Source organism: Rhinoderma darwinii, chromosome 4 (genome assembly GCF_050947455.1).
Source record: "Rhinoderma darwinii isolate aRhiDar2 chromosome 4, aRhiDar2.hap1, whole genome shotgun sequence".
NCBI classification, from domain to species: Eukaryota; Metazoa; Chordata; class Amphibia; order Anura; family Rhinodermatidae; genus Rhinoderma; species Rhinoderma darwinii.
In genome coordinates, this window is record NC_134690.1 from 342,570,222 (window position 1) to 342,586,830 (window position 16,609).

General features: G+C 41.1%; 1 protein-coding gene across 1 annotated transcript; it reads right to left on the minus strand.

The window, feature by feature from the left end:
- Window positions 1-1,271: 1,271 nt before the first annotated feature.
- LOC142761273 (uncharacterized) lies at window positions 1,272-5,213 on the minus strand. Its single transcript, XM_075864458.1, has 3 exons — window positions 5,077-5,213; window positions 3,869-3,972; window positions 1,272-2,007 (listed from the first exon to the last, which is right to left on the minus strand). Exons 1-3 carry the CDS (start codon window positions 5,174-5,176, stop codon window positions 1,486-1,488), a joined length of 726 nt encoding a protein of 241 aa, XP_075720573.1. The 5' UTR covers window positions 5,177-5,213; the 3' UTR covers window positions 1,272-1,485.
- Window positions 5,214-16,609: the final 11,396 nt, after the last annotated feature.

Genomic DNA, 16,609 nt, shown 5'->3' on the forward strand with positions numbered 1-16,609 from the left:
GCACAGTCTACTATACTATTCCATAGCAAAGGTAACGGCAGGTTGAGTCCAGCGCTAATTGGAATAAAATGGAAACTGTTTCCAAGTTTTAATGGTCTTCTTTAAAAAGGGTCCAAAGGTATGTATTCCTGGTGTGCAAAAAGGAATGTCAATCCAATGATGAAGCTTCATCATTGGATTGACATTCCTTTTTGCACACCAGGACTCCATACCTTTGGACCCTTTTTAAAGAAGACCATTAAAACTTGGAAACAGTTTCCATTTTATTCCAATTAGCGCTGGATTCAACCTGCCGTTACCTTTTCTATCTACATATCGTGTGCCGACACGAGGATTTGTGCGCTGTCAGCGACACTAAGCATAAGTGTCAGGTGAGCTGGAGGCTTCCTTCCCCCCTTTTTTTCTACAATACTATTCAATACTTTATGTTTTACAGGCTCGACAGAGGCCAAAAGGGCACTCTTTTGGCCTTTATCAGGCTGAACTTGCCAGATCAATATGCTTAGCTTGTACACCTAATACCTTCCTGGAGCACACGCTGAGTGGACTTTACAAAATGTGATGTGAACATGGCCTAATGTGGATTTGAAATTAATATTTCACTGTGATTTCAGATAAAGTAGACACCAGTAGGGAGAGCTAACTGCGTAGGGATTTTTTCAGTTCTCATTGAATCTTTTTAGCGTAAGCTCCCCGTAGTGTTGACTGAAGACAAACGATATGACAATTTCTGAGGAAGTAGATCAATGCTTGTTACTGGATCAGACAACAGGATCACCATCTCCTGGGCCAGATAAGCTTTATACAGGAATATTATAAACACAGCCGACTCCAGAGCTGGTATAAAAATATATAAATCTTATTTACAATATATACAATATGTACATTATATACAAAAATATAAAAATATATATATATAAATAAATATATAAAATAAATAAATGGTAAAAAATAAATATATGAATAAATACATAACAAATAAATATAAAACTACATGATAAAAAATAAATACATCAAAAAAATAAATATAAATAAAAAATACAAATAAATATAGAACTATATAAGAAAATAAATAAAAAAATATTTCTGAATACATACATAAAAATAAATATAAATCAATGCTAAAAATAAATATATATCTATAGAAAAAAATGAATATACAAATAAATACATAAAAATAAATGATAAAAATATATACCTATAAAAAATAACAAAATAAATACATAAAATTTAACTAAATAAATAATAAAATAAATATATAACTATGTAAAAAAATGATAAAAAAAAATTAATATATATATATATATATATATATATATATATATAGCTAAAAATATCAAAAATAAATAAACAAAACAATAAAATAAAGGCAGCAGGTGATGGCTGACTGGCGGCTGTTGACTGGCATTTTGTGGTGGCAGTTGATGATATTTGATGTTTCCTGTTGGTATGTGATGGCTTCTGCTGGAAGTTGATAGCAGCTGATTACAAATGGTGTTGGCGGATGGCAGGTAGTGGTGGTTTTTGAAGGCTTATGATAGTTAATAGTTCAAACATAGTAGTAGCTGATGATGGTACATTTTTGTTGGTTTGTCGAAGTTGGTTACTGGTGGTTGAAATTGGTGGCATCTGGTGGTAGTTCTTGGTGACTGTTGGTAATTGTTGGCATCTGATAGTTTTTGATGGTGGCCAGTTGCAATTGGTGGCATTTGGTGGTAGTTGGTGTTGAGTGGTGGTGATAATTGGTGGCATCTTGTAGTTTTTAATGGTGACAGGTTGCATTTGGTGGCATTTGGTGGTAGTTGGTGTTGAGTGGTGGTGATAATTGATGGCATCTGGTAGCTTTTGATGGTGACCGGTTGCAATTGGTGGCATTTGGTGGTAGTTGCTGTTGAGTGGTGGTGATAATTGGTGGCATCTGGTAGCTTTTGATGGTGACAGGTGGTGGTTGGTATGACTTAAGGTGACTTTGGATTTTCCTCCCTGATGTTTCGGGGAGGTCACCACCTGGAACAAGAAAACATATTACAGACAATTTACTTAAACCTTTATTCCCTGCAGATCTATATTTATGATTGTCTATCCTGACCCCTCTGATGTCGGCAATTGTTAACTTATGCAGCATAAGATGTCACTGTCTTATGTTTATCCAATCAGACACAACCTGTTATTAACCTCTTGATGCATTATCACGTACATGTACGTGATAAGCGTCACAGGGAAGTATGGAGCGTGCCCACGGGCTGAGCACACTCCATACTCAGCAGGTGTCCGCTGTGTATTAGGGTATGTTCACACGGCCCATTTTCGGCCGTTTTCCGGGCTGTAAACGCCCGAAAAACGTCCGAAAAATCGGAAGCAGAACGCCTCCAAACATCTGTCCATTGATTTCAATGAGAAAAACGGCGTTCTGTTCTGATAAGCTGTTTTTTTACGTGGCCATTTTTAAAAGCGGCCGTGTAAACAAACGGCCGCGAAAAAGAAGTGCAGGACACTTCTTGGGTCATTTTTGGAGCTGTTTTTCATTGACTCTATAGAAAACGGATCCAAAAACGGGCGTAACAAATGCTGCGAAAATCGCGAGTGGCTTAAAAAACGTCTGAAAATCAGGAGCTGTTTCCCCTTGAAAACAGCTCCGTATTTTCAGACGTTTTTTAGTTTGCGTGTGAACATACCCTTACAGCTCACACCCGGGACTAACGGGAAGGAATAGCGATCACGCTGTTCCTGGCCATTTAACCCCTCAAATGTTGCGCTGATCGGCACCGCCTACAATGCGATCGTTGGTTGTCATGGCAGCCCAGGGGCCTAATGAAGGCCTCCAGGACTGCCTTTTGTTTGCCGTTGTTAAGCCCTGAGTATGGCACGGCTTAACAGAAGCCTGTACAAATGACAATTATACATTAGTATTGCAGCGTATTGTACCAGTCATCTCGCTGGTTCAAGTCTCCTAGGGGTACTAATGAAATGTGCAAAATAAAGTTATTTAGTAGTGAAAAAAAATAAAACTATTAAAAATTCAAAAGAACTCCTTTTTCCATTTTTCTTCTAAAGTAATGTAAAAAATAAACAAAATTGGTATCACTGAGTCCGTAAAAGTCCGAACTGTTACAATATACCATTATTTAACTCGCACGGTGAACGCGGTAACAAACAAAAAATTGAAACCGCCAAAATCGCAGTTTTTTGGTTACCTTAACGCTAACAAAAATGTAATAAAAAGTGATCAAAATGTCCTATGTACAAAAAAGTGTTAGCAATAAAAACTACAGCTCGTCCCGCAAAAAATAAGCCCTCACGCTACTCAATCCACGGAAAAATAAAAAAGTTATGACTCTCGGAATGTGATGAAACAAAAAGTTGGAAAAAAAAAAAGTTATAAAACATAAAATAAACCATATATAATATATATATATATATATATATAAATCTGATATCACCGTAATCTTATTGAGCTGCAGAATAACAAAATAACAACAAAAAAATTTAGAAACAGCAGTTTTTTTGCTAATTTCAGCCCCCAAAGACAGTTTTTTCAATACATTATATGGTACTTTAAATGGTGCCATTAGAAATTGCAACTCCTCTCGCAAAAAAATAAGCCCTCACACCACTCTATTGACGGAAAAACAAAAAAGTTATGGCTCTTGGAAGGCGGGAGTGAAAACGGAAATGAAAAATACACAAATGACTCAGTCCTTAAGGGGTTAAAGAGACGTTCTCCTCCTATGCATATATACACTGAGCTGTTTATGAATGTTTCCTGACTACATCCCCTCAAGTAATTGTCCAGGTGGGCTGTTACAGTGGTGTCGTCATCTCCCCTCCCCCGCACAGAAGTGAAGACATTATTAGTGCTCTGTATCACCTCATCATTAATAGTGGCGTTTTGTCCTCTTCTCAGGGGGCAGCTCGCTGGTGGTACTTGCTGCTCTCCCTGGCTCTTTTTTCTCTCCTTTTTGGTTTTCAGGCCTGGAAAAGAAAAAACTCTTATGTTCTATAGGAATAATAGACAAGAAATAGGATTTCAGGACCTTGTTATGTTATAGTGTGAAATAGGGCTGGGTAATTAAACGAAAAAAAATTCAGCGCAATTAATCAACGTCATCTTGCGAATTTCGGTTTTATCAATTATTTTTTCCTGGTTTAAACTGTATCTGCATCTTCAGGACGCAGATACAGTCGAATCCAATGATAGAGCAGGGAGCCGAAAGGTTCCTATGCTCGTTCACTATGTATCGCAAGACACTAGGCAGTGATGTCATTGCGCCTATCTTCGCCGTGCCACACAGACCAGAGGAGTATAGGGGTCTCCTCTTCTCGTCGTTCGAACGGAGTTAAGTGAATATGTATATTATTATTTTATGAGGCATTATACAGCGTGGAGGCAGTTATGGGGGCATTATACTATGTAGAGGCAGCTATGGGGGCATTATACTGTGTGGCGGGCAACTATTGGGGAATTATAATGTGTAGAGGCATTCTATGTCTAGCCCTGGCTGCCCGATCTCTGGATGTATTGCGGCTCTTTCTAAATAATACTTTAGCCTCCGTCTTCTCTTTATGAATTTTAGTTTATAAGGATGAGCAGCTAATAGTGGAAAAAATGTAGAGTATTAGGAAATTCTTCTCTACCCTAATAAGTGAGTTATATATACTTTTCTATAACCACCTGGTAGTCCGTAATATCTGATAATCTGAGACATATTAAGTTCCACACAAAGGCACAGCTAAGGGTTCAACACATGGGGGCATTCCCCCACTCGTCTCCTGCTCCTCTCTGGCAGGTAGCGCGCGCCTCAGGTCCACGTCTTCTAGCAGATGTGCCTAGTGTGCGTGGTGCGCCTGCAAGATGCAGGGACAATTTTTTTTGTCGTAAAGCAACAACGAGGCGGCGGTGGTAGTTACTAAGGGCGACAAGGCAGAACTATTTGTTGCAATTGGAAAGCATTTTGATTGCTATTCAGAGCTTTGGTGGGTGGGCATTACCATATAAAGGGCCCCAGGGTCACCGGCCCCCTGCCAGCTACGCTTTTGGTCCTATTCATACCTGATTAAAAAATGTTTTCCACTTACGTTTTTTTTCCTTCTCCGATAAAAGGGTCAATAAACCATCGGATACAGGCTCCAGGTATCTGGCCCCCTTGTTAGGTCTGGCAGTTCTACGTCCGGTCATTATCGCGACTGTAGGTATTTGGCTCCTCACTTCACAGTGACGTAAAAATGAAGTGATGCTATTATAAACTGTCACTATGTAAGTATATTGGTTACTGGCGGAATGTTTAGTTTCCATAGAGATAGAACTTTTAGAAAGTTACATCATAGAGTCTATTTGTGATGTCATCGCTTACTGGCCAGAACTATTTTCTGCAGGGATGTATTCTCTTATTTAAAGAGCCCTTGTCATCAAAATACTGTTGGATGTTTTAAAACCAATCAAGATATGATAATTATATATTATACAATGTGAGGGGGATTCTCTTCATTTTCACCAGTTTCTAAATTAAAATGACTTCTCATAAATATTCATAAGAGGCCACACCCCTTCCGTTCCCCCTAGAATGTATAATATAGTATATTCCACTATGTACTTGCACTTGACTGGCCTATCATGTAATGTGTTGAGTAACAGGGAATGTGTTTGGTCAAAGCCTCTCAGAAGGAGTCTACGAGCTTCACCGCCCAGACTTATTCAGACATAGACACAACGCCTAGACTAATTTGAGCTTAATTAACCCCTTGACCCCTTGTTTTTTTCTTCCCACTTTCCAAAAGCCATAACTTTTTTATTTTTAGGTTGATATAACAATATGAGGGCTTGTTTTTTGCGGAACTAGTTGTAGCTCTTTCACTGCACCATTTATTGTACCATATAATGTACTGGGAAACTAGAAAGGGTGAGCTTTAATTTTTATGAATACTAAGTTTGGGGTACATGAGACTTTGATTACTTTTTATTAAATTTTTTTTGATGGGATATGAGGTGACCAAAAAACAGCAATTCTGGCATTTTGAATTTAGATTTTTTTTTTACTCCATCTGTCAGGGATTAATAAGGGTAGAAATATGGCAGACCTGGGGGCCTTCATTAGGCCCCAGGTTGCTATGACAACCATTGGCACTCCGTAATCGAATCGCGGGAGGCCGATGGGCTGTCAGAGGGGGCCGCCCCTCTTTCTAATGGCTTTTGACCACAACATTTAAGAGGTTAAACAGAGGTTGCAGTGTAAAAAGGGATTGCAGTGAAGTGCCGGCAGTAACATGCAGCTGAAAACCGCTTAGTATGCCTGTGAGCCTGCTCCATACTTCTCTTTGCCAGCTGTGACATAACCCGTCTTCAAATGTTGGAAGGCATTAAAATTTCCTGGATAATAGCGCAATAGGACATGATAAACTGTAATAGATGTCATGTATCTGAATACAACAATGAGATTATAATAGAAGATAACATTGATTATGTTAACAGTCACATACAGAAGTCACAGGTGACATCACATCTGTGGTTTTACATAGGACTGCAGGTAAAACTTAGAGTTATATTAACCGTTTTCACTGTCTATAAAATGAACAGTTAAATTATAAATTCAGCTCTGCTACAGCTATATATTACAGCTGTAGAGAATATGTAAGTGACCCTTTTTTTGTACATGCAGGCTATTAATCTCCATGCTCTTGCATTATCAATCTCATTGAGTAGAGATGCTGGTAAATCATATTGTCCACACACAAACCACTCCTATCCTGGATTCCAGACTATGGGTATGTTCACACATAGTAAACGCCCCGAAAAACGCCTTGAAAAGCACTAGCAAAACGCCTTCAAAGCGTGTCTTTTTACTCCGCTGTGGCCAGGGATTCCACTTAGGGAGAAGTCCCTAACGTCACTGTCCATATATGGACAGTGACGTCTGGGACTTCTCCTCGAGCGGTCCCCTATAGTGGCGCTATTTACAGGAAATTGGGGTGCCACCTACGGGGGGTGTGCCATATACGGGGGTGCTATGTACAAGGGGGCTGTGTCGCACTACCTAGAGAGGGGCTGTGTGGCATTCTCTACAGCGTACAGTGTGTGGCAGTAACTAAAGTGGGTTGTGGTAGTAACTACAGGGGGCTGTTGCAGTATTTGCAGGGGGCTGTGTGCATTATCTACATAGGGTAGTGTGTAGTATTATCTACAGGGGACTGTGTGGCAGTATCCACAGAGGGCAGTGTGTGGCATTATCTACATAGGAAAGCGTGTGGCAAAAAATTGGCAAATTAAATTCATCCATTTTTAAAATGGACAGGGAAAAAAACTGATGTAAAACGGGATGGAATCGGCCGTTAAAAGAGGAAACGGAACGGATGCAAAACGGCCGAAAAAAGCGGACCAAAACTTCTGTTTTGGTCTGTTTTTCTCAGGTTGTTTAGCATCTGTTTCTGTTCCAGGCCGAGTTTCCGTTTTTAACTGCCGATTTTGACCTGTTTTGAATACTTTTTTCCCTGTCCGTTTTAAAAACTGATGAATTTCATTTGTAAATTTTCTGCCACACACTTCCCTCTGTAGATAATGCCACACCCTGCCCTAGGTAGATAATGCCACACACTGCCCTCTGTAGATAATGCCACACTCTGCACTCTGTAGATAATGCCACACTCTGCCCTCGGTAGATAATGCCACACTCTGCCCTCTGTAGATAATGCCACACTCTGTAGTGCCACACAGCCCCCCTTGTAGGTAGTGCCACACAGCTGCCCTTTAGGTAATGCCACACAGCCCCCCTGTAGTTAACGCCACAAAGCCTCCTTGTAGGTAATGCCACACAGCCCCCCTGTAGGTAGTGCTACATAGCACCCTTGTACATAACCACCCTCCATAGATGGCACCCCCCTACCTTCCTGTAGGGGACCGCATCAGGAGAAGTCCCTGACTTCACCTGGCTTGGAATCACCGGCAACAGCGCCGGGGATTCCGCTTCAGAAGTCCCTGACGTCACTGTCCATATATGGACATTGAAGTCGGACTTCTCCTGGAGCGGAATCCCCGGCCACAGCTTCGGCCAAAGCTGTGGCCGGGGATTAGGGATTCTGCTCCTACAGGGAGCAACAAAATACCCTCCTCCTCCTCCTCCAATGCACTTCGCACTGTGAGGAGGGGAAGAGAGCGATCGGCAGAATGCACGGCTGTCACTCGGATCACGTCCGAGTGACGGCCGTGCTTTACACGGCCCCATAAACTTCTATAGGAGCCGTGTGGCCGGGAGAACTGGGCCGTCAAAAAATCGGCCGTGTGAATAGCCCCATTTCAAAGACCGGCCGTCACACGGCCAAGAATCCCTGTCATGTGAATAGGGCCTTAGGTTTGAACGGCCTGATCCATATGAAACTACCATAGAAAGAAGAGAGGCACGCACATCTAAAAGATATAAAAAATAGCCAAAATGTTTATTAAAAACAATAAAGACAAACAAGTTAAAAACGTTGTATACAAGGATAACAAACAGTGATCTACAATAGGATACACTGTGAAGTGCACCAACCCCAAACTGAATCATACCTGCCAGATAATCTGTGAAGCTCATCTAAGAGCCCCACTTCAATGTGCACAAAAATGTCTAAAATAGGATAAGAACATCAGAACATATAATAATTCCTAAAATAGGACAAGACCATTTCAAAAACGTGATATACAATACAGTAACACATAGCCAGAAGCATCACAAAAATGTAACATATAGTAGAGTTCTGCAGGGGGGCTGCTCACTAAAAAACAGAGACCAGCTCCACGTGTATACAACGTTTTTAACTTGTTTATCTTTTTGGTGTTAACCCCTTCCCGCTTTGGCCACTTTTGACCTACCTGACAGAGCCTTTTAATATCTGACATGTTTCACTTTATGTGGTAATAACGTCGGATTGCTTTTACCTATCCAAGCGATTCTGAGAGTGTTTTCTCGTGACCATTGGACTTTAAGTTAGTGGTAAAATTTGGTTGATACATTGAGTATTTAATTGTGAAAAACACCAAAATGTAGTGAAAAATTGCAAAAATTAGCATTTTTCTCAATTTAAATGTATCAGCTTGTACCACAGATAGTAATACTACATAAAATAGTAACTATTTCACATATCCCATATGTCAAATAGTTACTATTTCACATATCCCATATGTCTACTTTATGTTTGCATATTTTTTGAACATCCTTTTATTTTTCTAGGACGTTACAAGGCTTAGAACTTTAGCTGCAATTTCTAAAATTTTAAAGAAAATTTCAAAAGGCTATTTTTTCAGGAACCAGTTCAGTTGTGAAGTGGCTTTTAGGACCTTATATATTAGAAACCCCCAATAAGTCACCCCAGTTTAAAAACTGCACCCTTCAAAGTATTCAAAACAGCATTTAGAAAGTTTCTTAACCCTTTAGACATTTCACAGGAATTAAAGCAAAGTAGAGGTGAAATTTACAAAGTTCATTTTTTTTTCCAGAAATTCATTTTGAATCCATTTTTTTTGTACCACAGAAGGTTTCACCAGAGAAACGCAACTCAATATTTATTGCCCAGGTTCTGCAGTTTTAGGAAATATCCCACATGTGGCCCTAGTGCGCTAATGGACTGAAACACCGGCCTCAGAAGCAAAGAAGCACCTAGTGGATTTTGGGCTTTCTTTTTATTAGAATATATTTTAGGCACCATGTCAGCTTTGAAGAGGTCTTCTGGTACTAAAACAGTGGAAACACCACAAAAGTGACCCAATTTGGGAAACTACACCGATCGAGGAATTTATTTAGGGGTGTAGCAAGCATTTTGACCCACCATCTACATTTTTCAAATAAAATGTAGATTTAGCTAATTTTTTTTCATTTCCAAAAAGACTAAAGTAGAAAAAGCACCACAACATTTGTAGAACAATTTCTCCCGAGTAAAACAATAGCCCACATGTGGTCATGAACGGCTGTTTGGACACACGGCGAGGCTGAGAAGGGAAAGAGTGCCATTTGGATCCTGGAGCTCAAATTTAGCATGTCACATTTGCAAAGCCCTTGAGGGGACAAGACAGTGGAAAGCCCCAACAAGTGAACCCATTTTGGAAACTATACCCCTTGAGGAAATTATCTAGGGGTATAGTGACCATTTTGTCCCCACAGGTTTTTTGCAGAAATGTTTGAAATTAGGCTGTGAAAATGAAAATGTAATTTTTTTCAAATAAAATGTAGGTTTAGCTAATTTTTTTACATTTCCAAAAGGACTAAAGTAGAAAAAGCACCACAACATTTGTAGAACAATTTCTCCCGAGTAAAACAATAGCCCACATGTGGTCATGAACGGCTGTTTGGACACATGGCGAGGCTGAGAAGGGAAAGAGCGCCATTTGGATCTTGGAGCTCAAATTTAGCAGGAATGGTTTGCGGTGGCCATGTCACATTTGCAAAGCCCCTGAGGGGACAAGACAGTGAAAACCCCCAACAAGTGAACCCATTTTGGAAACTATACCCCTTGAGGAAATTATCTAGGGGTATAGTGACCATTTTGTCCCCACAGGTTTTTTGCAGGAATTTTTGAAATTAGGCTGTGAAAATGAAAATGTAATTTTTTTCAAATAAAATGTAGGTTTAGCTAATTTTTTTTCATTTCTGCAAGGACTAAAGGAGAAAAAGCACCATAAAATTTGTAAAGAAATTTCTCCTGAGTAAAAAAAAGTACCCCACATGTGGTAATAAATGGCTGTTTGGACACACGGCAGGGTTTAGAAGGGAAAGAGCGCCATTTGGCTTTTGGAACTCAAATTTAGCAGGAATGGTTTGCAGAGGCCATGTCGCATTTGCAAAGCCCCTGAGGGGACAGAACAGTGGAAACCCCCAACAAGTGACCCCATTTTGGAAACTACACCCCTTGAGGAAATTATCTAGGGGTACAGTCAGCATTTTGACCCCACAGGTGTTTTACAGAATTTATTGGAAGTAGGCCATAAAAATGAAAATCAACATTTTTTCAAGGAAAATGTAGGTTTAGCTAATTTGTTTTCATTTCCACAAGGACTGAAGGAGAAAAAGCACTGCAACATTTGTAAAGCAATTTCTCCCGAGTAAAACAATAACCCACATGTGGTAATAAACGGCTGTTTGGACACACAGTAGGGCTCAGAACGGAAGGAGCACCATTTGGATTTTGGAATGGTTTCTGTGCACCATATCACCATTGCTGAGCCCCTGTAGTACTAGTACAGAGGAAACACCCCAAAAGTGACTCCATTTGAGAAACTGCACCCCCTGAGGAATCATCTAGGGGTATAGGGAAAATTTTGATCCCAAAGGTTTTTTGCTGAGTTAATTAGAATTAAGCCATGAAAATCAAAAATTTTATTTTTTTCCAATAAGATGTAGTTTTAGATCAACATTTTTTATTTTTACAAGGAATAGAGAAGAAAAAGCACCCCAACATTTGTAAAGCAATTTCTCCCGAGTACAGTAACACCCCATATGTGGTTATAAACGGCTGTTTACATATATGGGAGCATTCAGAAGAAAAGGAGCGGTATTTAACTTTTGGAGCGTAGATTTAGCTGGAATGGTTTGCGGACGGCATGTTGCATTTGCAAAACCCCTGATGTACCAAACAAAAGTGACCTCATTTTAAAAACTACACCCCTAAAGGCATTTATCAAGGCGTGTAGTGAGAATTTAGACTCCACAGGTGTTTTTCTGAAATGAATACGCAGTGGATGGGGGGGTGTGTCTGTGTGTGTGTGTGTGTGTGTGTGTGTGTGTGTGTGTGTGCCTTCTCAATGAATAAGAATATCATCAAAAAGTTAATTTATTTTAGTAATTCCATTCAAAAAGTGGAACTCATATATTATATAGATTCATTACACATAGAGTGATCTATTTCCATAATTTTTTTCTTTTAATGTTGATGATTATGGCTAACAGTTAATGAAAACCCAAAATTTAGTCTCTCAGAAAATTAGAATATTATATAAGCCCAATTTCAAAAATGATTTTTAATACCGAACTGTTGGCCTACTGAGAAGTATGTACAGTATATGCCCTCAATACTTGGTCGGGGCTCCTTTTGCATGAATTACTGCATCAATGCGGTGTGGCATGGAGGCGATCAGCCTGTGGCACTGCTGAGGTGTAATGGAAGGCCAGGTTGCTTTGATAGCGGCCTTCAGCTCGTCTGCATTGTTGGGTCTGGTGTCTCTCATCTTCTTCTTGACAATACCCCATAGATTCTCTATGGAGTTTAGGTCAGGCGAGTTTGCTGGCCAATCAAGCACAGTCATACTGTGGTTATTACACCAGGTATTGGTACTTTTGGCAATGTGGGCAGGTGCCAAGTCCTGCTGGAAAATGAAATTAGCATCTCCATAAAGCTTGTCAGCAGAGGGAAGCATGAAGTGCTCTAAAATTCTGGTAGACGGCTGCGCTGACTCTGGACTTGATATAACACAGCTATGGCCCTGGTATTGCAATATATAGTGCAAGCGATTCAACGATCACTGGTTCAAGTCCCTTAGCGATTGCGGGTTGCCGATGGTTGCTATGACAACTGGAGGCTTAACAAAGGCCAGAGGCAGGACCTAATATGATGCCTGTCAGTGTGAAAATATTGCAGCGTATTATAAAAACAATCAAATAGTTGGATCTTCAAGTCCCTAGTGGAACAAAAGAAAAGAACATTAAAAAAAAGTTAAAAAAAAACTGTTGTACAAAAATAAAAAAGTAAAAGTTCCAAATAATAGAAAAGGTAGAGAAAAAGAAAGAAAAGAGAGTGGAAAAAAGGAGATAATAAATACTGGAACTGCATATACAGCTATTTGTATTTATAAACTATACTCTGATCTTGATATTTTCTATTTAAAGAGGCTCTATCACCACATTATAAGTGGCCTATCTTGTACATAATATGATCGGCGCGGTAATGTAGATTACAGCCGTGTTTTTTATTTAGAAAAACGATCATTTTTGAGTTATGACCTATATTAGCTTTATGCTAATGAGTTTCTTAATGGACAACTGGGCGTGTTTTACTTTTTGACCAAGTGGGCGTTGTGGAGAGAAGTGTATGACGCTGACCAATCAGTGACCAATCAGCGTCATACACTTCTCCCCATTCATTTACACAGGTTATAGTGATCTTATTACATCACTATGTGCAGCCACATAAACACACTATAACGTTACTCAAGTGTTCTGACAATAAATACACATTACCTCCAGCCAGGACGTGATGTCTATTCAATCCTGACACTTCTGTAGCGTCTGTGTGAGATTTACAGCAAGGCAAGCGTAATCTTGTTTTAAATAACAGGTTACATCATAATCTCGCGAGATTACGCTTGCCTTGCTGTAAATCTCACAGAAATGCTACAGAAGTGTCGGGATTCTGAATAGACATCACGTCCTGGCTGGAGGTAATGTGTATTCATTGTCAGGACACTTGAGTAACGTTAGTGTGTGTGTATGTGGCTGCACATCGTGTTCTAGTAAGAACACGATGCTGCTGTGTAAATGAATGGGGAGAAGTGTATGACGCTGATTGGTCACTGATTGGTCCGCGTCATACACTCCTCTGTACAATGCCCACTTGATCAAAAAGTAAAACACGGCCAGTTTTCCATGAAGAAACTCATTAGCATAAAGCTAATATAGGTCATAACTCCGTAAAAAATGATCGTTTTTCGAAATAAAAAAACACTGCTGTCATCTACAATGTCATAGGTGACAGCAGTGCTTTTTATTTAGAAAAACAATCTATTTTCACAACGTTAGGAGCGTTTTTAGCTTTATGCTAATTACTTTCTTCATGCCAAATTGGGCGTGTTTTTACTTTTGACCAAGTGGGCGTTGTACAGAGGAGTGTATGACACTGACCAATCAGCATCATACACTTCTCTCCATTCATTTAGTCAGCGCATAGTGATCCTGCTAGATCAGTATATGCAGTCACTTACTTACACATTTACGCTACTGAAGTGTCTTGACAGTGAATAGACATTCCTTCCAGCAAAGGACGGGATGTCTATTCACAATCCCATCACAACGGTAACGTTTGTGTGGGATTTACAGCATAGCAAGCGTAATCTCGCGAGATCACACTCTAAATGACAGGCTACAGCGAGATTACGCTTTGCTCTGCTGTAAGTCCCACACAAACGTTACCGTTGTGACGGGATTGTGAAAGACATCGCGTCCTGGCTGGAAGGAATGTCTATTCACTGTCGAGACACTTCAGTAACGTAAATGTGTAAGTAAGTGACTGCACATACTGATCTAGCAGGATCACTATGCGCTGATTAAGTGAATGGAGAGAAGTGTATGATGCTGATTGGTCACTGATTGGTCAGCGTCATACACTTCTCTCCACAACGCCCACTTGGTCAAAAGTAAAAACACGCCGAGTTGGGTATTAAGAAATTAATTAGCATAAAGCTAAAATCGCTCCTAACCTGATGAAAATAGATCGTTTTTCTAAAGAAAAAGCACTGCTGTCACCTACATTACTGCGCAGATCTCCTTATGTAGAAGATAGGGCACTTATAATGTGGTGACAGAGCCTCTTTAACATGTTGTTTTACCGCACAATGAACGCTGTAAAACTAAACCCAAAAAGCAATGACGGAATCAGATTTTTTTACCCATTTCACCCCACAATAATTTTTTTTACAAGTTTCCCAGTACGTTATACGGTACAATAAATGGTGCTGTAATAAACTACAACTAGTCCCGCAAACACAAGCCCTCATACTGCTATATGGACAGAAAAAAGGAGGAAAAAGCAGAAATTAAAAATGATATGAGGTTAATGAGGTCACATCCAGGGACAAAAAGATGGACTCTGCAAAACATTTCTTTTGGTACTATGACCAGGGCCGCCATCAGGAATTTCAGGGCCCCCTACAGCGTAATTTTCTGGGCCCCCCTACCGTGGCACCGCCTGTTAACGGTACTCCGTCCAGCACTATATCATGGTACCCAGGGCCGCCATCAGGGGGGGTATTAGGGGTACTGATGTGAGAGGCCCGGCCAAACCTAATTGAAAGGGGGGCCCGGCAAACTGCCGCGACTTGCCTTTGGTAGAAAAAAAACAGGCCCCTGCAATGGGGCCCGTTTTTTTCACCAAAAGAATGTCGTGAGCTGCGGGCCCCCCTTTCAATTAGGTTTGGCCGGGCCTCTCACATCAGTACCCCTAATACCCCCCCTGATGGCGGCCCTGGGTAGCATGGGGGTCGTCATGGGGGCCGTCAAACACCGCCGCCCGTGCGACCGATCGCGCACACCCGCAAACTCCCGAATTTTGAGGCAGATTTTGACCTGCCCACACTATCTTGCCGCGTTTTTTTCCCGCGGCGATTGAGGACAGCAGACAAAAAAACGCAACGAAAAATGCATTTTCTGCCTCCCATTGATTTAGATGGGAGGTCAGAGGCGGAACAGCGGCAAGAAAGGACGTGCTGCTTTTTCTTTTTTCCACGACTGGCTCCCATTGATTTCAGATTAAATCAATGGGAGGCGGTTTTGGAAGTTTTTTGGGGCTGATTCTGACGCAGCGTCCGAGTCAATATCAAGGCCCAAAAACTCTGTGAACTGGGCCTTATTGTTAGGGCTTATTCAGACGAACGTGCAATACATCCGTGCAACGCGCGTGATTTTCACGCGCCTCGCACGGACCTATGTTACTCTATGGGGCCGTGCAGACTGTCAGTGATTTTCACGCGCCTCGCACGGACCTATGTTACTCTATGGGGCCGTGCAGACTGTCAGTGATTTTCACGCAGCGTGAGTCCGCTGCGTAAAACTCACGACATGTCCGATATTTGTGCATTGTTCGCGCATCACGCACCCATTGAAGTCAATGGGTGCGTGAAAATCACGCCCAGCACTTCCGCAGCAGTATAAACTATGAATGAAAACAGAAAAGCACCACATGCTACAAACATACAAACAGAGTGTCATAATGATGGCGGCTGCGCGAAAATCACGCAGCCACGCATCATACGCTGCTGACACACGGAGCTGTTATGGACCTTTTGCATGCGCCACGTTTTTTGCGCGGCACAAAAAGCACACGCTTGTGTAAATCCGGCCTTAGGGTAGGAACACACTAGGCATGAACACTGCGGATTTTATGCAACACGTTTTATTGTGGAGAATCCGCAGCGTATTACAGTCGCAGCAGAGGGGATGAGGTTTGAACAAATCTCATCCACACGCTGCAAAAAAAATGGACCTGGAGTGTGGCTTTTTAAGCCGCAGCATGTCAATGTATTCTGCGTAATCGCCGCTCCTCTGTTGCGGAAATGCTGCGGTTCTGCCGCAAAAATCACAAATGAGAAAAAAAAAAAGGCACTTTTTTAAATTTATAAAAAAGTTTAGACTTGCCCCGGCCGTAGTCCTGGTGACGCGATCCTCTATCCTTAGCGCAGCTCGGCCTCCTGTCATGACGTTTCATCCCATGTGACTGCTGCAGCGGTTACATGGTCTACAGCGTCATCCCAGGAGGCGGGGCTTTGTTCAGAAGAGAGAGATGCGTCACCTAAACTCTCGAGAACACGCTGTGTGTCTGTGCACTGCCAGAAGCTGGGCGTTCTGAAGAGAAGTGGATGATACTTCTCGTCAGAACGCCCAGC